The sequence below is a fragment of the Egretta garzetta genome, unplaced genomic scaffold (genome assembly GCF_000687185.1).
Source record: "Egretta garzetta isolate BGI_Z169 unplaced genomic scaffold, ASM68718v1 scaffold354, whole genome shotgun sequence".
NCBI classification, from domain to species: domain Eukaryota; kingdom Metazoa; phylum Chordata; class Aves; order Pelecaniformes; family Ardeidae; genus Egretta; species Egretta garzetta.
In genome coordinates this window covers 1,189,678-1,211,977 of record NW_009259593.1, presented here as the reverse complement: position 1 = coordinate 1,211,977, position 22,300 = coordinate 1,189,678, and the positions used below count along the sequence as shown (strand labels likewise).

Here is a 22,300-nt window from a genome sequence, read left to right as displayed (position 1 = left end):
GATGTGCTCTTGTAGAGCCTTTGGTGCCAGCACCACAACCCCTCACAGGGTTACTCACAGCATATACGTGATGACGCCTACACTCCACATGTCTGTTGGGAAGGAAACAAAGTCATAGTTCACCACTTCAGGAGCCAAGAACTCTGGAGTTCCAAAATTAACCTTCAGTTTCTCACGAGGCTTGTACCTTTACAAGAGAGAGAGACATGGCTGCTGAAAGCAGGCTGGGGAACACATCTCACATTTGTAAAAATCAAGGCATGGCTTTTTGCCACACAAACATGGCAGAGCAAGCACAGACGACTCACCCAGGCAACCAGGCCAGCATTAAGGTCTTTAAAAAAATAAACTGGTGAATTTTGTTGTGATTTCAGGTGACTACACTGTCATCTATCCCTTTGCCTGAGCAAAACCCAGAAGGAAGACCAAGGGCAATAAGGCCTCCCCCCACAGAGCGATAGCAGCTTTACTCTCTGCCAGGCTCCACAGGATGCTTTCCAGCAGGTGTTACCCAACATAAAACAAATAAAGCAGCTTCCATTAAAACAGGTTTGGAGAGCATTTGCTTAGTGGGATGTACCCAGCTACAGCTCAGGGTAAAGGTCTATATAACAGATATGAGCACAGTGTAACTGCTAAGGTGGGACTCTGAAGAGGATTATTTGGGCTTGGTAACAAGTTAAACAGTGATCCCATATAGGGATAAAATTATTCTGTTCTGTTGCTTAGAAGGGAAAGGTTACAAAACTGAACCAGTAATAATTGTCACTGATGGCAGCTGGAGTTACATGTGTGTGCAGACAGAATAAAACATTGAAGCATCGTTTTTATATCTCTATTTCCTGGAATATCTTGATTTCAAAACTGCTTTAGTAGAAGTTTGCATCTCTACCCTCACAATTAAAAATAAAAAAAAAAAACCACCACCACCACCAAACAACAAAAAAACCCCACATCCCCCAAAAACCTTCGATGTATCTATTCCTGTTTTCGTAAAATATTTCTAAACCAAAAAAGTCCTTGGACAGATACTTACACACACACGTAGGTACATATATGCATGAATGTACCAGGTTTTGGCTTAAGAAAAGCCTCAAAGTGTTTAATAAAGAAATAGAGAAACGTTGTTGTCCTTACTGTCATACTAACAGGAGTCATTCCTTTTTATTCTAGGGGAATTGACTCATGCTCACAGCTTTCCTTTAACAAACTCATGTGAGCAGAGTAAAAAATGGAGAAAAGTCCTTATTTCTCTGAGGGTTTCCTGTTTCACATGGCATGGCTCAAACATGCTTCCCCCCCCCGCCACCGCTTCGATCAACTTATCTACATAAAGAGTTTAACAGATCATTTCCATAACTAGAACCTGCACAATAAAACCCAGCAGTCAAGAAGTCTGAGAGCCTTGATTTAGTCCCTAGAGTAAAAGCTCTACATGGGGAATCATTTTGAGATAATTGGAACAGCAGTATAGCTTTATCCAATAGAAATGTTATTTGAAAAAGTAATTAGATAATTAATGCACACAGCAGAAAACTCATGCCTGCAGCAGCATACCGCTTAGCTCATTCACATAGCAGAATTACTTTAGAGCCAATGTGCACAAACCACCCCCCCCGCCTAAGAACTACCAAAAACCCGTCAGAGGTTTGCACGTTTGTTTTTTAAAATTAATTCATAACTGAACTCTTACCTCCTTGCTAATCCAAAGTCAATAATTTTAATTTGGTTTCCTGTGCGATTTACACATAGTATGTTTTCAGGCTACAAAAAGAGAAGAGGGTATTTTGAGTTAAATGTATGACTGTGTGAGAGAGATCTCCAAAAGAGTATAAAAATCTCAGAGATTTTAATGATAATTTTTAGTATAATACTTTTCCTTCTTTCCTATCATGAGAGAGAAGGATTTGACTGGCATACTGAGTTAGTGAAAGGTTTGGTTTTGGACATCCCATAAAGAAGTTTGACTCCTGTTCCTGTATAGCAATATTCCTATATTTCACCATAGATGACAAACAGATTTTGAAATGGAAAGGTCCCTCCCTGTGTAAAATGGTAGAGTCAGTCTGATGGTTGACGCTTACCCACTAGGTTTACTCCTTAAGTATAAAAGTAACTCTATAAAACGCCACAAGAAATGTCATTTTTTCCAATGAGAATATTTTTCAAGGTGGGGATGGGGAGGATGATAGTGTCCAAACTTATACAACTGCAGAACTGTCTACAGGCCAACCAGGTCTAACATAATTTGTGTAAAGCACTGAATAAACAAGCATGAAAAAAAAAAAAATCAGTTGGTATTTCTGTTCAAAAAGATCCGTTATTAAGGGACCAGTAGGAAAACATCATCATTTTACTGCAGTTCAGTTCCAGGCAGTGAAAAGTACAAACAATAGGAAAAGGACTGAATAGGTATTTGAACACAGTTACAAGGGGGTAGGGGGAAATGGAGAGAAGACTGCAGGCATTTCTAATCAAAGAGGGGTTTGGGTGTGGTTTTCTCACTGATGACAAAAGGGCATTGTTTAATTCCACTGAGAATGAAAAGCTTCTGATTTAAGAGAGGCAAGAGGACAGAAACCCATTCATTTCACTATTCTAAGCAAGCTACCAAACAGACATTGAAAAAAAAAAAGTAATGCATCTCTAGAGATTCATTCATTGCAGCTATTGAATCAAGTAAGTCTATTTCCTCATGGCATAAGTCCATGAAATGAGAAGTGACTCTTGTAATTAGAGACACTGCCGTGGTCCAAACCATAGCATCGCTAAAGAGCGGGGAGTACAAACTACTGACCTTCAGATCTAAATGGAGAATATAATGCTGGTGCAAGTAGTAGACTCCTTCACAAATCTGTTTGGTAAACAGGATTGCATCCAACTCAGTCAGATTGTAGTTTTCATCTGTGATCCGGTCAAATAATTCACCACCATCAAGACTAAAATTTTTACATAGAAAAGTGTTAAAAACCCTAAAATTCCTCATTAGCTCGATTTATTTCCAAGGTGGGAATTTAGTGTCTCTAATTTAGCAAGGATCCCAACAACACCTCCAACATAAAGTGTATCAGTAGTCTCAATGAATTCAGACTTATTTCTGAGTGCAAAATTAACTGTTAATCTAACTTCAAAAATGGAAAAGTTGTCACTAACATTTGTGGGGGATATACCTCAAATGCAAACCCACACGACCTGGTGATGCGATGGGGACCTGGAGAACCTACAGTGAGTACCAAAGTATCTATTCTTCGCTCATCTTATTATTCTAGAGAAAGTAAGTCTTCAACCTATAAAATTTACTAAATGAAACTTCTCAAATTGAAAGTTATTTTACATGAGCTGACAATTGGACTTAATTAAAAAATTAAGAGAAAATTACCTCAGACATATGGCTCTGACAAGGTTCTGCAAGGTAAAAACCTCAGGTATTAAATTCAATATATACATTTTAAATGTCTTATCATATTTATATTTGCTACTTCATTTTGTGGTTTTTTTCCTTGATGTCATTAGCAATTAGTTCTGTAGCAGAAACTCAGGTTTTAGGTTATAAAACTTTTTGGTTTTATTAAGCAATATATGCCACTACACAGAAAAGGCAGCACGTGTACATCATGAAATCTCCCTTTCGTGAATTCCATACTGGATACAGAACAAAATTCTTATTTAGCATCAAATGGGGAGGCATTTTTATTAACCCTAAGATTATTCAAAGGAGGCAGACCACACATGTAACTAATTACCTTCCTACCTTCTCCATGTCTCTTCTAATTCTACTTAAAACACCTCACTCCCCCTCTTGTCTGGGTGTCTCTCACCTTCACTCTCTCCCTAATGAGATTTTCTTTACCCACAACACTTCTGTGTAATTTGGTAGCAAGGGACAATGTAAGTTAAACTTAAATGAAAAATAAACCATAGTGAAGTTCTGTTCATTAACAATCTTGTAATTTCGTTCATACTCTTGAAGATAGCTGCCTTTCTTACCATTTAAACTGTAATCTTGCCAAATATAGAATTTTTAACCTGAAGAAATTACCTTTAAAACGTATATTTTTTTCCTTCTCAAAGTGAAATCAACTCTCTCTTAGGCTGGGAAACCATCCAAGTCTCCTTCGCACCTCAGAATTATCATTCCCCATTTCCTTTAGCGACCTGAGAAAACCCAAACATCTGACAATTCCCAAGATAATTTAAACTTACTATTCCATGATCAGGGTGATATTATTTTTGGCTTCAAAAGCATCATAAAGCTGGATCAGATTCACGTGATTTAATTGGTTCATGACATTAATTTCATTTTTTACTTCCTCCTGAAAAATAATAAATTAACAAAAAATGAGCAAAACACGCTCCTTAAATTCCAATATATCCCGATACAATTATCTGTAAAACCCAGTAACAGCTACACCGCAGGTCTCACGTGGACAACAGGTTTAATCACAAACACGGGAGATGACAAGCAGTCATACAAAGTCTGAGCTGCTACTTACTAAGACAGATTTTACAGTGCGTGATATTACCCAACGACAAGCTGCCTCTTAGGGCTGATTGAGGGGAGCGGTGTTACGGTGCTTGCCGTGAGGCCAGGTTTAGAGTGTGCTGGCTTGGGGTCACAGCAACATAGTTACCCTCTCTTTTGCTCCTTTCACTTTGATGATTTTGGCTGCCAGGTTGAGACCAGTCGATATTTCCGTGCACTTGTGAACTTGCCCAAAACGCCCCCTGTTAACAAACAAAAAGATGGGAAACCGGCTCAACACAGCTCATCGCAGAAACTTTTCATACAACTATTCTTATCATTGATTAAAAATAGCACAGTACAAAGTGAACAGAATCAGGTGGCCAGCAGCATGAATCTCCTCTTTCTCTCAGCTTACGAAGGATTAGTTTTATCTTTCCAGCCAGTTGTTCAATGCTTACATTAAAATATTATGCCCCCTTCGTATTACTACATTGCACTGCGGTACAATGACCTGATGATATTCTTTTTCGGTTCTGTAACTGTACCCGCTTGCTGTCCTTCAGTGATGCGTTAGTGGGTATATTAACAAGGATATTTCTGTCCTGATCTCATAACTTTTAAAATGACTGTAAGACCAGTAACTGTAGCCACTCCACAGACTGCATTTCTCGCATGTTGTAAATTCTCCCCCATGTCACCCAGATACGTTATTGCCCCTTGGGATGATTTCTAAACACCATCTTTCTGCTATTGCATCATCAGGCTTACACTTATTAAGCCATATTTATACTTGGATCAGCCTGAAAATCAAACCTTCTTGTCAGATAAGTAAGGATACAAGAATACAAAGCCTGAAGCAGCTGCACACTTCCTATGAGTGAAAACTAAATGTAAGGTCAAAATAATTTTAACTTCTCCCTTAGTTTTCTTTAACGTGCAGTTCAGCATGGAAAAAAGATTTTGGAAGCTGCCTGACCTAACGGGCTTTGCTGACTTCAGATGCTCTCAATCTGTCTGCCTGAAGATTACAGGTTTTTCTCATGACACCAGCTGCAGCCAGGATTATTATAACAAATGCAAAAAGCAGTCATCCAAGATCACAGTCAGGCGTCTGAAAATGGAACTGAGGCAGAACCCAGTCATCTAAGGGACACCCCCCACGCCTCCCCCAAAAATCAACAGAAGGTTCATACAAGGAGCCCAACAACTATGGTAGCCCAGAAGGTCTCAAGGACAAACCTGCTCACTCTGGCTGCAGTGAGCTTGTGGATGCCTCACCCATGCACACCTCTGAGCCACCCATAGAAAGACAGCTCCAGCTCTCCAGCTAACTGCATTTCTCCATGCCTGAGCCACCACCAGCAGTACAGCAATAGGGACAGGGAGACTTACCCCCCCAGCACTTCGTGACGACACACCGAGTAGCATGTTGTCACCTCTGTTTGCTTGACGCTCACTATGCGATGTTCGAAAGGAGCCGGAGGAGAAGGGCTGTCATCTAAAGAGAAGACAAGCTGGTCACCGAGATGTTTCTGCACCCATCACTGCACTCAGTTTCACTTCCCTCATATCAATGATTTCAATCCACAGGACATGCACATCACCTCGCTGTGTTTGCTACGTGTAATGAGAAGTCTCAACCGCCTTCCGTGCTCCCACCGCTCCACAAGGCCATACTCTTGTGCCCCCACCACCACCTTCACCACCACTGTTCCTCAAGGGATGATCCCAGTTTCTCAGACAGGCGTTGCTGACGCAGAGCCGGACCACAAGTGCACACACCCGCAGCTCCTCCCTGCCGCAGCCCTCAGCGCTCCTGTGGTGGTGGGGCTCTAAGGGAGAAACACTGGGGGCCAACACAAGAGCCCGGACAAGCCAGCCTTTGACTGCTGCCGATACGCTGCTCACACAAACACTCAAAACAGAACTTCAGTACAAAGGGCACTACCCCCTCTCCCATCTTTTCTCTTTGCTTCGTGTTCCTCTACCACACCATCATTTTTCCTTCTACTGGAATTCAGACAAGCACTGAAGTATCTGGATAACATTAAGCATGCGATTCCTTCACTATTTTTAGAGTGGCATGAAAGTAAAATAACCACTGCATTTTAGCAGCTAGCCGTAAGAAGGAAGGTGCTGAAAATATCCAAAATCACTGGTACTTCAAGTAAGGGACTTTTAGTGCTAACACCCTTTTCCAGATGAGGAATAAAGGCCAAGAACTGAGAATAGGATCCCACCTCCTGAATCTCAACCCTGTTTTTTTAACACAGTAAACCCACTGGACACCTTTAGAAGATCAGCATCTTTGATAATGCATTAACAGAAGAGGTCACCTGAAAAAAAAAATCTGGAAGCTTGAAAAAATTACACTTTATCTTCTTTTAATCATTATATGGCAGCTGGAAAGACCAGCACAAATACACAGCACTGATAAACAATGACAGTTGTTGGTAAAATGAGGACATTTCTCCTAGCAGCAAGACTTTTGCAGGCAGTGCCCAAGTTAAAGCTGCAAACATGAACATTACAACTATTAAGTTTATTCAGTTTGTGGGAAGCTAAATCAGTTAACCATGATACATTTAATATCCAAGTTTTTCTAGAATAAAGCTTCCATAAACCCACTTGTGGTGTCCCCCATTCAAAGCAATTTTAGAATTAATCTCCAGATACCTTGACCTGCAATTTAACATCAACTCATCTCCAGTCACTGCTGAGAAAGCCAGATCCAGGTCAGGGCATCTACCCATGGATGTACACTCTGGGACATATTTATGCTGCCAGGAGACTACTTCCTGAAACAACACAACCAAGTGTTCACACAGCAACAGAGAAGAGATCTATGGCCAATAACACAAAGACCACAGCAAGATACTCCTCCTGCAATATTTTGCTGCTCTCTGGATCTCCAGTCCATATTGCTAAAGCATACCTGGTTTGCATACTCTGTCTTAAGGAATATAGATGCTTAATCTAAAGAAAATGGATTTTTTCAAAATTACTCGTATTTCTGATCATACATATATTTCACCCGATTTTAAAGGAACTTTTTTTTCCCAAAATACACTTTAAAAGGAAAATTACTATTAAAAGAATTTGTACAAGTGTTACTTCACTTGTTATTTACATAGTCAAAGGTACCCATGGCAAAATGCTCTTGAACTGTAAGACACAGGTGGTCTACTGACCACTGCTCCAGTTATTATTGTATATATAACACACACAAGCAGCACAAAATCCTCAATGTAAAAAGTTTCTGAGAGTAACTGTGAGCAACTTACCGATAATCATTTCATCCTGTGTGGGAAGCTCTTTGCTGGCTTTCAATGACTGTGTCTTCTCTGGTGCCATTCCTGTACACTGACGAGCATCATTTTCACTTCCCCCTGAAGATGCAGACTCAGATTCTCTCCTCTCCGAGTTGGTATCTGTCAGGGTTCCTTCTGCTTTTGCTGTTTCTTGATGGATTTTCACTTCTACCCCTAGATTTTTCGTAGGCTCCTTTGCAGAGGTATTCTGTGAGGTTATGGGCTTGCATTTTAATTCTGATTTCTCTTCAGCCTTTTTACCTTGTTTGGGCTTGCTCAGTAATGGCTGTTGCTTCCCTGTCTGAGGGGCGAGTTCATTTTGCTTATTGTCCACTTTCATGCCTTGCTTTGGCTCAGTGCTGATGTTTTTAGGACTCTGTTGAAGTTTTAATTTGCCAGGCAGCTGTTTGACTCCTTCCACTTCTGCTGGTGTGTAGGATGGCGATCTTACTTCGGGACTTTTACCTCTGTGATCATTTAAATTGCCTTCCCTGGCCACCTCAATCTTTTCTTTCACTTCAGTCATATGGACATTGATGGATATCCTGCAGAGCAAACAGTTGACATTTTACGTAGATGATTAGCCTTGCTTTTGTAACTTTGTGGGGGAAGAAAAAATCTATAAACTTTTGAACCACAGTATTAATCTAACTGTATCAATCCTCTTAGGAAATACAACACTAAGGCAAGAGCACCAAAAACCACGATGATGCTTTTTCTGTGTCCTCATCTGTGTATATGCCTGCCTTCTCCTGAACACAAAATGCCTCACACTGCAAAGTGTTAATCCCACATCGGAAAGCTTACCCACTTTTTCTAACTATTACAGTTGGTCTAAAATAATACCGCTCATCTGGGCAGAGAGGGGTTAGCGATGGCCTTCACAAATTACAGGCTGATTATCTAAATGACTGACTGCTCATACAGCTCTACAAATACAAAGGATTGCATCCATCCCAGGCCTCTTCCAGCTGGCTGACTTGCACGCTCAAACATCTGTGTTTGTGTCTTCTGATGGGATAGCATTCTTTCCACAGCTTTCTGTTAAAAATATTACTTTCATGAACTCTCTTACTCCATCAATACTATTTTCTTTGGCATTCTAGCTGCTGGAAAAGTTTAATAATTTTTTTTTCCTCTTGTGTCGCCTAAAAATAATATGGTTTAAAACCAATTCTCTATGCTCCCAAAATCCATCGAAGACATTTGTGTGATAATTTCCGAGTCAACTGTTACTGTTCCAACAGTCACGAGCACAGAGTCTGATTTCAGCAAGGCTGAATTGAAACTTGGGAAGTTGTAAAGTAGATTTTATATAAGAGCAAGTAAAGAAAATCTCTGATGTCTAGGAGACAGTGTATCTCATTTTCACAAAAGTTACTGACTCTTTCAGTGGAACGACCTTATTACAAAAGATGTTATAAAAGAAAATGTTTCTGCTTTTGCATAACAAGAGCCTGAATTTTCTCATGTTCAGGACCTTTAACACCCTTGCGTTGTGCCATGAATCTAAGCTGCACTGGAGTGAGCTATCAGAGCAGCTGAACACAGCTCTGCACAAACACTTCCACTGCTATCTAGACAAGCCTGAACTCGGCAGAACACTCGGGCGTTTCTCCAAGCAGGGGAACACAATGTTCTTACGCTTCTGCGTGGGCTTACAGGCTTCATTAGAAGTTGCGTTCATTTTAGAGAGGCGCTTGCCACCCTCATGTGACTTCACACACAAGAGCGTGACAGGTAGCCTGTGCAGGAAGGCTGCAGCTTCCCCTGGGGTTTACTCTAGGTTCTGCCTGCCAGTTATCCGTCAGCCTTCCTCCTCCCCAAACCAAAGTCTCTGGGACTCAGACACCCCCCTGTCCAAACCAGCTAGCTGCTCCAGAAGCTGCTGCCTATCTCCAAGTTCATCGCCTGGCACATTGCGATCAACCAGCAATGACTTCCAAGGGGCAACAACAACTGTTCCTCCACTGCTTCACAAACACCTCGAGCCATCCTCAAAGTACAGTAGAGGCAGAGCCTCCGAGGCAATGCTCCAGCAGGCCGCTGGGACCAACCCGCTCCGCTGCGGAAGCACAGTGCCTATGGCTCAGCAGCCAGAGCCTAAAACCCACAGGGAACATACAGGGAGGTCCTTCTGTTCTCAGTGTTTACAGCAACCGATCTGGAGGTCACACTGTCTACACAAACTGTACACAAAGTTGTTCCTGCAGGTTTGAAAAGAGGCCACAGTAGTAAAAGCTTCTGCTTTCTCCTGCCACATCCTTACACTCATCAGCCTCTTCAGAGAAAAATATCCTGGTGTGCCAGCCTTTGCAATGAGCCCTTTCCCTCGTGAAGCCTATGTGCTGACAGCAGGACAACTTTCATTCATTTTGGTAATTTATCCTTCATTCACTTTTTTTTTTTTTTTTTTTAAGAGAGTCCTGTAATCCCAACAGACACTTTCCCATCACACAGGAAGATTTAAGCGTCCACCCTCTATTCACAAGTACCACTACAAATTCACAGTTTTCAAATTAAAGTACGGATGCACAAAAGCAGTGTCGTGTTCTTGTCTGGGCTTCAGACACTGATGCGTACACACGAGCAATGGGGAAATTCCACACACAAGGTAACATACATATATACATATGTGTGTGTGCATGTCTGAGTATCTGTCACCCATACATACACATACATAAACAACTTATATCCACCAGCCCAGACAGGGAAGGCATGGCAGTTAAATTTGCCACAGAATTTCCATCTGTTGAGGTCTGGTTGGTAGGGATTTTTTGGTTGTGGGTTTTTGGGGGTTTTTTTGTTGTGTGTTTTTTTTTTTTTTAATTTAAATAAATGGAATTAAAATAAAATCCTAAATAAGTAATCCTAAAGGGAATGGATTATGGAAGACATATTATAAAATACCTACATGAGGAAAAGATTAGGCTAAAAGAGATTAATAAATGAACAATCTAGTCATATCTTTAGCTGATGAAGGCGTAAAAAAACCCAACAGGAAAACACTGAGAACAGCAAATGAAGCAAGTTGTTTGTTTTTTTCATATATTAGTAAATGTCTCAAATTCCTTTCACCCCCACAGCAAAGAGGACTTGGAAAGCAGTGAGGGGTTTATAAACGTACAACTACTTGAGCTATAGCAGGGCTGTCACCTTTCTCTCTTTAATACACAGAAGCCCCAATCATATAAAAAGTCTCCTGTACGTTTAGCCCTCTGACTCCTTGGCTTCACAGAAATTTACACTGGGCTCTTGCTATTTTGAGTTTTTTGCCTGAACCATTTGCAAGGTCTCACCACTCCTATCCCAGCATGGTTGTTTTTCTCCTGGATCATGCCTCAGCAAGAGCTGATTCCTTTAATGACCTAGCATTCCTTTTTTAACTTCTAACACATGAAATTGTTTCAGATCGCACAGAAAGCTACCAACAAGGCCATTACCTGGTATGTGTCACTTCACACCCTGTGTCAGATATAGCCTGGGATGTGGAGGGCACAGCTTCCCGGGATGCAGCACTCGACAACAGAGGTTTGTTTTCATTCTCTCCAAGCTTCTGATGAACAAGCTGCCTGTGGCACTCATCTAGGTGTGGGGCTCTGTCCGTATCGTGTGCTTTAGCAGGAACATTTTGGTTGCCTACACGATCTTGATTTAGGAAGGGAAGACCGTTGTGTTGATTCAAAGCTTTGACACCCATGTCCTTTTGCTGTTGACAGCTCTTAGAGCTGTGTGTTTTTCCAGCACCTTCTATTGATTGCAGCTGCACTGTCCTCTCTTTAACTTGGGGTTTGGAGTCAGCTTGGTGGGCTACAGCACTAGAAGCATTCACCTTCTCACATGCTTCCTTGTTTTCATCCAGCTTTTTCCCACCTTTTGTCTCTAAATAAAATAAGCCATTAATAAACTATCCTTGACAAAAGTGACAGCAAAACACAGAGGGAGTAAAATAACCCACCATTCAAAATAACCTACAGAGTTACATACATCTGAAAAGTAGCAAGAAATTCCCTGAAAGGTTTAAAATCCTTACACCAGCAGGCTTGAGACAGCCATTATTAATGCTCATGGCTTCATCAGAGGTTTAACTGCTCTGCTGGCTTTCCAGCAGCATTACAGATTGAACTTGGATTTCCATAAGGCAAACAAAAAACCTGCAAGGCTCAGCTCGCTGCTTTTCAAATCTGCAATTACTCTGCAGGCAAGTATAACAGGTACTTCAGGCACTGCAGACCCATTGCCCTGCTTTCCAGGACCCTCCTAAACCCAATACACACTCTACCTGATTAGAGCAGCAGAAATGCACGGAGCAAGACTCCAAGGGACGGTGGGGCTTGAGACAATGCCTCTTGCATTTTCCACAATAGGACAAGAGGGTTCTTCAGCTCCTTCTCATTACAACAGTTGTGAATATTAACAGGGGAAATATTCTAGAGTAACCTTCTTTCAGTGTTCAGCACACACAGGTCACCAGCTATCGAGATTACATCACATCCCTGTGTTGCTTTTGAGTCAGAATTGTGACCAAATGTCTACTTTATTTTTGTCACTTCCTAAATGATGAAGCTAAAAAGGGGATTGTCCATAATTTAAAGGATTCACTGGCAATATGTGAAGACAACAGCATGACAGGGCATGCTCAACATCACGTTCACCCCTGTTGCAACTCCACAGGCATTAATAATGGATGCAACAGGGCAATGCCCTGACAGACGCATCCTAAATAGGAATCTAGCCCTGACATGGCAATGAAACTTGCTGATCAAAAAAAGATATTCCCAATGTCAACACGTCCCTGTTTCAGAGAGGGGGAGGAGAGAGGGCTGGTTCAGCTGTCTTAACGGAAAAGAATTTTTTAGGTTTGTTATGTGATATTGCCACTACATTCGTGGTATCTCCAAACAAGTACTGCTCTCTCAATTCAGCTCACTGTAATTTCAAAGCAAAAAAAAATAAAAAAAAAATCTGTGAAGCCACACAAAGGTGCTGTTTTATTTTCATTACCTTCTAGAATTTTGTGGGGTTTGACCTGGGGGACAGATGCTCTTGCGGAGGAGGTGAGAACATCTCTACTTTCCCAGTACTGGCAGACAAAGTTACTCGGTTACATTTGAGTAATTCAGGTAGTGGGAAATAGCAGGCTATTAATTTCCAGTTTGTCTGCTGCACATTCTAGAGTCAAAGCTTGCAGCATGCCTGGAGCGATACATACCTTCCAGAGGCTTCTTGCTTTCAGTTTGGGTTCCTCTGTTACTAAGCACACGCTTAGGTTTTGCGCCACTCTCCTCAGGCTTATCTTTGGCCTAAAAATGACAAGGGAACACAAAAATAACAGTTATGGCCAAGAGTGTTTATTTCCCACTACGTTTCTCCAACTATGTAAGTATTCAGACTCTGTAAAATGGACACTAACACCTCTGATCTTCTGATTTTTTAGTTACTCCTGTGTTTACTCCCTTCTTCCAGTCCCTCCTCACTTTTGCAGACAGGCACACTTCTAAAACAAGATGACACAGAATAATACATTAGCTTACTGCTTTCCAAAATTTCAACTGTCAGAGATTTTGCCTCCTGTCATCTTTACTCATAGTGCTTAACAACTATGACATGTGAAACATAAGAGAGAGAAGAAAAAGAAATTATATGTATTTCTGTTGCTTTTTGGCTGGTGACTGAAAGATAAGCAATGTCTCGGAAGATATTGTCAGCATATTTGCCTCAAGGCATCTGAAGACGTAACTAAAAAGAGCTTTGTGACTCTTGTATATGTACTTGACATTACGCATGCCACCTTTGGCATGGTTAAAAGCAGACTTAACATCTTTTAGCAGCAGATTTTTATTTTTAAGCAAATTTCTTCCCCCAATTAAGAAAGCACGGAGGAGGGATATTCTGTAATAGCATCACTAAACACTTTACATAGCAATACATTTGTGATGGAATTAAAACTAAATAACTAATATTTAGCAAAAGCATTACATAAAAATAGGAAAAGGCATAACATTTCTTGGCTGGCATATAGTTAAAATCTAGTGATGAGCAGCCTCTTACCCTTATTTGTACAAGCAAATAAGCAACATTTAAAATATTTCTGTAGATAACTGATTATAAAACTGCTGCAAATCACCCCCTTCATCAGTTAGTAAAAGCAGTCACGGATTAAGTTTTTCATGCTCCAACCATATGGATTCCAAAACAGAGCCCCCTCCCTCCCATTTCCCAAAAACCAAAACACCCTAAGAGTAAAAGTAGTAAAAAATCATTACCATTTTTATTACACCTCTAAGCAAACCTGCCACAATGATCATGGGGAACATTATTCTTGCAAAATCCTACGTGCAAAGAAAGCCTTTGATAAGTGACTGTTAAATGCTGGCGGGTTTTTCCATCTGTTTGGGTTTTTAAATATGAAGTTAGAGGTTCGGATCCTATGAAGCTTGATTCATAGTCTTTTATTAATTTGACTCCAACCCCACAAACTTCTTCCATAAGCATTCCCATGGCATCCCTGGAATGCTGTCATACCATCAACAGCTTCACTCAGAAATGAAAACATGACCGCCCCACTCCCATCCCCATACTGAGTAACCTTGCACTAAGCCAGCTCCGCGATAAGCAGCACGCTGTTACAAAACAGCAAAGGTTGGAAAACAGAAACAAGGAGGTAGCAAATTCTCTTCGTGTGCAAGCCCAGTGCGACTGTGGAGCTCTTTGGACACGTCTGCACCGTTATCACAAAACAGGCTGCAAAAACTAGACCAAACTTAGCACATGGCTCAACACAAGCCAGTTTGTTTTTAAATTCACCCGTGCTTTGCTCCACGTTACCCCAGCTAGGTCACGTACATATGCTACCTCACTAATTCAAGCCTAGTTCAAATATCACTCAGCAGCCTGTGATCAAAGTATAGGCATATCTTAAGGTCTTATAACTGACCTTATGCTCCAATTTCAAAAACTATTCATGACCAGAAACAAAAAAGGAGAACGATGGTCATATTGCAAAACCATAGTTAGTCATAAAACTCTCCACGTGCCCAATACACATTGCCTGTTCTACAACTGAGGCAGTGGTTAGAGCCTGGACAGAGACCTCCACCTCGTCCTAGTCCATCAGGTCACCACCAGCAGGTCATTTCACCTCTCGGTCTCCAACCACCTATGCATAAAACCTGGATGAAGTTCTGACCTCCTTTGATCTCCTCTCTTGCAAACACCAACAAGGAGGCAGTGCATAGTGGCTAGTTGACAACTAAGCCTGACAGTATGCTAGAATTCCACGTGAAACATTCCTCCAGTATCCCTCACATCACCTCCCTTTATTTACATCCCTCCTTACTGCTCTTTTCACTTAGAAACTGGCAATCTGGCAACAAAATTAGTGTATCATCTTTATACTCATCTTCACCTGGCCATTGACAGACTGTGCACCGCCAGTTCAGTTCAAGGTGCAAATCCTGCAAGGGACTGTACCCGTCCCCAGGCATTTTGCAGTGATTGCAGGCAGTGAATTGTAATAATGCAGCTTTAATCAAACTGTATCAAACTTTTCCATTTCTCAAAAAATCTGTGGAACTGAAATTGGAACTGCAAGCAAGTACAAGCTTCATCTCTATCCAGATGGATACTTAACATATGATTAATTGTTCTCAACACTAATGGAAACTCTTTATAAATTCTTTTGTCTCCTAATGGTCTAGCTCACTTGCCAGCCTCTGGCACTTAAAAAGGGAGACCAGGAGAGCACTTGGAAAGCCTGAAAAGGTATGTTAGCATCTAGCATTGCCCTGTTCTTACAAAAGTTTAGGTGTACATTCCACCATAACATTTTACAGTCCTGGTAAAAAACAGTTGGATTAAGATGCAAATGAATATTTGCATTTGATCACGCCTCTATATAGAAGGAGATTCTTGGAATGAACAAACCTATTCCAACTCTTGCAGCTTCCCCCCCGCTTCTTCCCCACTGTGGGATACAAGCCATAGTGAAAACTGAGAACTCCCATGAGCTAAAACTAATTCCAGATGCCTGTAGCTTTTAAAAACAAGGTTAATCTGTTCCAAAACACCCTATCAACTATGTACTGGTCTTGTCTGTTCCTCCCTCACTGTCCGCAATAATTAAGAAGTGCTCAGAAATTGATGTCTAGGAACTTGCAAACACAAGAACTATTTGATTTGAGGAGTGAACAATGTCGATGGAGTTGATAAAGTCATAGTTCCATCATTAAGAAAACAACTTCGATGTCTAAGGACATATAAATGGGCTCCGTGATATAACCATAAGTCAGCCCAGGTTTTAGCTAACTGGCATTGTGTTTGGCATTCATGATCAATCAAGAAAATAGAAGAAAATACTTCCAGTATGTTACTCATACTTTTCACTGGGGCCTCAATTCAGTCTCTACTTTGAATGACATTGCTGATCTTCAAGCACTGGTAGGAGTTGATTTTTATTTTACAGTAGCGACCTACTCCTCATACTTGTTACAGGATTGCCTGGCACACTTTGGGAACCCCAGACATAAGACTGCAAGGCATGCTTTGAGCCTTGGCCTCTGCCTTAAGAGCCGTGCAATTCAAAGGTCACAGCAGTAACCTGTAACAGCAATACTGAAAGGAAAACCTGAATTATACGTTATGCAAGAAATCGGCAGGAGAGCCTAAAGCCCCGCTACATCATAAAGAAAAACATGAAGAATAGTAAAACAAAACCAACCTCAACAAGGATTTCCAGCAGGCTCCCCTTCTTCCAGGGCACAATGCCTTTGAGAATAAAATCCACTACTTTTGAATTTTTTAATACTTCTTCCACAAATGTAATAACCTTATCCAGTGTATCAACCCTTTTCTCTATCTTTGCCAGCCTCTCCTTATGCTTCGAGGCATCTAGCTGGGCAGCTTTCATCATTTTCAACACTTCTGCGCATATGCTCTGGATATCAGTCTGGTGAATACTGTCCGGTGCCTGTAGGCCTTTTTTCATTCCATCTGTCTCATCAGGAGCTGCTCGGGACACTGTTAGCTTGTTAATGCCTTTCTCTACATCATCAATGCCTTTGTTAACTCGCTGCAGTTTGCCTGTCAGATCTTCTTGGAAATGCAACAGTTTGTCCATCTTTTCATTCAAGAGGTTCAGTTTTTTGTCCATCATACCTAAATTGTTCACTTTTGTAGGCTGTAACTTTGCCAGGGCATTTCCCTCTGCAAGGTCCAAGCTACCCACAGACATTCTGTCCAGACAGCAGGATGTCAGATAGATTAGGTTGGCTTTTCATTAATCATAAACTAGAAAGTAAGGGTCTGAAAGTTCATCATCTTTAGCTATTCCTATACCAGACAACCTCACTTATTTGAGTCGCTAGAGCATATCATGAGATAGCCGCTGCACAGAAGATTTATTTCTGTGTTATCTATTTCTTACTGCGTGCTTTCAATGATGGAGGTAACTTGGCACCAGACTATATTTTCTTGGGCCTCCCTGACGTCACAAAACCATTTAAAATTCTTTCTCAAGTGGCTGTTGATAGGCAAGTATCTTAACAACTGCCAATGCCTGAGCAGACCTCTGGAGGGAGGAGGATTGCTTTTATGCCCATTTTAGTTCTGTGATAATAAAAAGAACTTGCTAGAGCATTTCTCTTCATTAAATAGGAAAAATATAGAAGCAAATTTGATGGCTTTGTGCTAAAGCTTGGAATAATTCAGCTTTGTAGCATGGATGCAGAACACCCAGCATAGACACAGGGTATGTTCTTTAGTGGCTGGCACTTGAATTTAAAAATAGAGTACAATGACAAGGATCTGAAATACGTATCTAGCACCAGCGTGTCTTTGTCAACTGAAACTTCTAAAATTAAATCTTTCTCCCAGGCTATGAAAGCGAACAGAGTAGAAAAAAATCTTCATGACAGCACAGCAGAATTAGTCCAACTATTAGCCACAAAATTATTAAATCATAAATCTTATTTAAAGGATTTGTAATTGACTTGCTTTCACTTCTGAATCATAGCGTGTCTACTACAAAAATTACAATCAGGCACTAGAGAACAGAAAGGTAGTCACTTTATATTTGCACAGCCCCTACTGCCACAGTTCCAAAGACTTTAGAAACATTAATGAACATACCCTTACAGTACAACACAGAACAAGCCTCAGTCCTCTTCCAGAGAGGATGAAACGCGGCATCAAAAGATAAAGCAGTTTGTCCCATGTCAGATATGACATTGCGTCAAACGACTGCATCCAGCTCTCCCAGGTCCCTTTTCACTGCTGCACGTACATAGGGCAGGGGGAGAAAGCAGCAGGGAAATCCTGCTGTCGCAGGAGTCCTGGTGCACCAGAACAATGGAACCACATGAAAGCCATGGGCTTTGGGATACCGAGCATCCCTTTGTCTCCAGACCTTTCCTTGTTTCTTGGAAGGGGCATATCGGAAGAAAGTATAATTCCCAAAGTGAATTTGCTGTATGAGATAGGACATTCTAGAAATTAAAATCTTTCCTCTATACACCACAGAGTAATAACAGCATTAAAATTACCCTCTCAAGATGATCCTTGCCACTCAGTCCCTGCCACTTCTGTAAAACAAGGGGTTTTACCTTTAAAAAAAAATATATGTCTAACAAGGCCACCAAATAATTATAGCCAACCTGGTGGTTCTGTGACATTTAGAGGCCAATAACTGGCTTTACAAAAGATACCAGAAGTTCTAATACTCGGACTGATCCTCACCTTCAAGGGAGAGTTTGAATACCAAGCAATAACTTTAGAAGAAAGCTTGGCTTGTGAAAGCTGATGGGAGTCAGCATTTCATGCCACGTCACTTCTCCTGATCAAAAAAAATACTTTAGTCACTGGTATTTTCACAGTGGTCTAGGATAGTATGGAGTAAGTTTTATGATACCCCATACAATCTTATTTCAATAATCAAGTATACAATGCAGTAAAATATACAGCTCTATCTTGAGAGTATAGGACATTGGCAATAAAAGCTTTGCAACTCTACTACTGCATTTAAAGAATCAGTTTTCAGCCAAATGCCTTTAAGTAAGTCATTCTTTCAAGCCTGCAAACATGCTTGATAACAAATAATCAAAACAGCCAACATTTTTACTAAATCCAGAGTACCAGCTGAATGTTGTCCTCTTAGGGACAAAACCAAGAAGGTAGAGTCATTTGATTGTTATATTTAAAGTTAGACAGCTTGCAGCACATATTTCAATAGGGAAACCTAGCCACAGAAAGTCATCCACAGTTCCATACTGAGAACTCAAGTTGCCACCAGCAGTGCGCTATTACAGGCACAGCGAGCACGGCCGTGAAACAATGCAAGTACAACAAAAGTGCTCAGCTGGCCTCTGTGTGTGTTTGTGGGCAAATGGAAGTCTCTTGAAATCTTGAACCTTCTTAATTATTTAACAATTGAGAGCCGAAAGCATTAATGCTGCCCTACTGTTATTTACAAGTGGTGTTATTCATATAATTCTGATTATTTAATCCTCCTCACATACAATGGACTTTAACAGTAAATGCTGTGTAAAACAAAAAAAAGAGGACTTCAAGAAACCAAAAAGGAGATCTCTGAATTTATATTAGTTTACACAAGCAGACTTGCCTGACTGCAACTCAAGGGGCACAAACAATCTCCTCCTCCTCCGGATTCAGCCGCATCGATTGTGTATTCCAGCTATATGGAACAGATTTCACCACCTGATACCCACTTACACAGTGTGATGTGAGATGCATGAGATAATGCACTATGAAGAATTCTCACTACATGCAGCAAGTATTCCTTGCTAGTGCTGTCTGAAGTACACAGAGGGAAGGTACAGCCAAAACTGCCTCCTACTTAGATACAGCTGTTCCACTTATAACACTACTTACATCATCCTGCGCATCCATAAGCAAAATTACAGGTGGGATGAAGGATAGAGAAGAAGGAAACATCACTTGGCTCATAGAGAGAAGTTTTAGACATTTGTCAGAAAGTTATTAAGGTCAGCATTTCTTTTTTCTTTTCATTTCCTCCTCCTTTCTCTCCCCTTTTGAACTGCTGGCAAATACACAAAAAGAAAAAAATGGCTCCAATGGATCCAACTGACTGTTTTGTCTTCAGAATGATAATATGCTCAAATACTGGCAAAACCCTTTTTATTCCTTTTGCTTTGAATTACAACAGAAGGCAATTTTTGTTCAGAACATTGATTTAGTGACCAATTTTGCATCTTGCTTGAGCAGCCCAAAGAGAGCATCCAGTTCGATCGACAGTTTCAAGCCTTTTAATACTTAGAAAAAAAAAAAGATAAAAATCCTGAATTGCCTGTCTCCATGTTACAGATCATAATATACCCATCCTTAGACATCACAAAAAAGTACAGTTATTGTAACAAATGTAATAGGCTACTAAAGTAACTTTTTCTTCTTCATGAGGAACTATTGCTTATAATGACATTTTGCACTTACATACTGCAAAGCACATTGCTTCATCTTCAGTACTCCCCAAATTACATCTGAAGAGCTTGAAGTGCTGTATGAGCAACAAATACCAGTGAATCTCGCAGGACCTCTGCAGATTGCAGAGCTATGCTCAGTCACCCCATGTTGTCATTGGCAAAATGAACTGGTGAGCCACAAGACTCCATCATAGTCTGGACATAACTTGAGTAAAGTTTCTGATGATAACTGGTCTCCTGTGGATTTCTGCTTGTTTATTCTAGGTAACAAAAAATGAGGACCATGATCTGGAGCATGTAGGCAACTGCCTCTGTTCCATTAAGAGCTGAACTGAAATGAACTTCTAGGATACCTTTAAAATACCTCCAAGCTATCAAGTATCTCAGGAGCACCAGAGAAAAGGAACAGAAATGCTGGAGATCCAGAACTGCAAGTGACCTTGAGCTGACAGTGTCAAAGACACTTCTGTTCTCAAGGGGGAAATGAGAGTTTATTCCTCTTTGGCTTCAACCCCCCACACACTCTCCCAGCTGTGAAAGAGAGATGTCAGAAAAAATGAGAAAAATTCACATTCAACACAAAGAATCTACAACGTGGTAGTTCAGTTATGATCCCTCCTTGCTAGCTCTGACCCAAAGGAAGGAAAAAACACAAGATGGGGAGAAGAGAAAAAAAAAAAAAAAGTAAAAAAAAAAAAATCTACAGCATGTACTGAAGTGACAGCCGAGGCTTATATCCCAAACAAGAAATGTCACAGAGGTTAAAACCAGCTGCTCAAACAGATCATCTCATTAGATTATTGCATTGCTTCCAACAACATAGTAAAACTGGAAATGGATGAAAATATGTGGGCAAATGAAAAAACAACCTTTTAAAAGGCCAAAAGAAAGCCAAAGTTTTAGAGAGAACTTCGGAGCTTTGGGAGAAGTTTGCAATACCTGCAATGCAACAGAGTCCTAAGGAAATGAAGAACTCAATGTGGTAAAACATCAGGAGCTTATAAAAATTTAAAAAACAAACCGCAGATAAGTTCAAAACAATCTGGCTACATCTGCTAAACATTAATCAGGCAAAAAATACTAATGAATATCCTTTACATATTTAGAAACCAGCTGTCAACCTTCTCAAGTTACACTGAAAATCTGCTTAATCTACATCTAGTTGCTGCAGCTCATTAACACACACTTCTTAGCCTTCCCCCCAGCAAACAAAAGGCTCACTAAACTTTTTTAGGGTACCTAAACTTTTGAAAAATTAAACCCTACACCAGTGAGTAATTTCTCAGGAACAGCAAGTTTCCTGGACACATGAAAGGTAATAAATCATGTCCACAGATTAATGCTGCAGCAAGAGACCAGTTCTCATGACAAATGGCAAGCACTGAAATGGGCATTGGCTCTAATTTAGAGGAAAAACTTCCAAGGGCAAGATACGCTGTACAGTCTGGATTAGTCTTATCTAGTCCAATAGCTGGGTTTCTTGCTGAGATCAGACAAAAGATGTCCATCTGCCGTATTTTGTGGTGTACTAGGAACTGGCCCCCACCTGCTTTAGAAGGCCAAGAACCTGACATCTCACACATTACTAATGGCAGCTGTTGGTTGAAATCCACCTGCGCAGCAAAAGCATCTATAAAGCACTATCAGTCTCCCCAGGTGACCCTGGCATGATACCTTTCACTGTTGCCTAGCTAACAAGAGTACAACGTTCCTGTAGTACTAGATCAACTAAAACCTTAACAATCACTATATAAACTTTTTTTTTTCTTTTTCTACATATTTAATGACAGAAAACTGCTAGCGCAGTAGGCTATGAAACACTCTCTTGCAAGTTCTGACTTCTTCCCCCCTGCTTCTGTTTTATTCTTTTTCAAACAACTGAATCTGAGTGTAAAGCTCCCAGGCAGTGGCCCAGCTACTGACAGGTTAATGCATCTGAGATCATGTGTAGTATTGTAATGCATCTCTGTCAAGCAGCTGACAGAAGATAGCTGAACAGATCAATTATGACATTTCATTTACATCAAAGTGATGAGATTTCTAGATAACACTGTTTATCATTTGCCCAC

General features: G+C 40.7%; 1 protein-coding gene across 1 annotated transcript in view; it reads right to left on the bottom strand.

Annotated features, from left to right (window-relative positions):
• Window positions 1-22,300, bottom strand: part of MYLK3 (myosin light chain kinase 3) — a 37,038-nt gene that overhangs the window by 5,805 nt on the left and 8,933 nt on the right. Inside the window, exons 2-10 of the mRNA XM_035893618.1 lie at window positions 12,989-13,079; window positions 11,220-11,658; window positions 7,750-8,321; window positions 5,858-5,963; window positions 4,632-4,725; window positions 4,204-4,313; window positions 2,798-2,939; window positions 1,694-1,764; window positions 59-187 (exon numbers count right to left, since the gene is read on the bottom strand). Of these exons, the coding sequence (XP_035749511.1) occupies window positions 59-187; window positions 1,694-1,764; window positions 2,798-2,939; window positions 4,204-4,313; window positions 4,632-4,725; window positions 5,858-5,963; window positions 7,750-8,321; window positions 11,220-11,658; window positions 12,989-13,079 (1,754 nt within the window). The remainder of the gene's footprint in view (window positions 1-58; window positions 188-1,693; window positions 1,765-2,797; window positions 2,940-4,203; window positions 4,314-4,631; window positions 4,726-5,857; window positions 5,964-7,749; window positions 8,322-11,219; window positions 11,659-12,988; window positions 13,080-22,300) is intronic.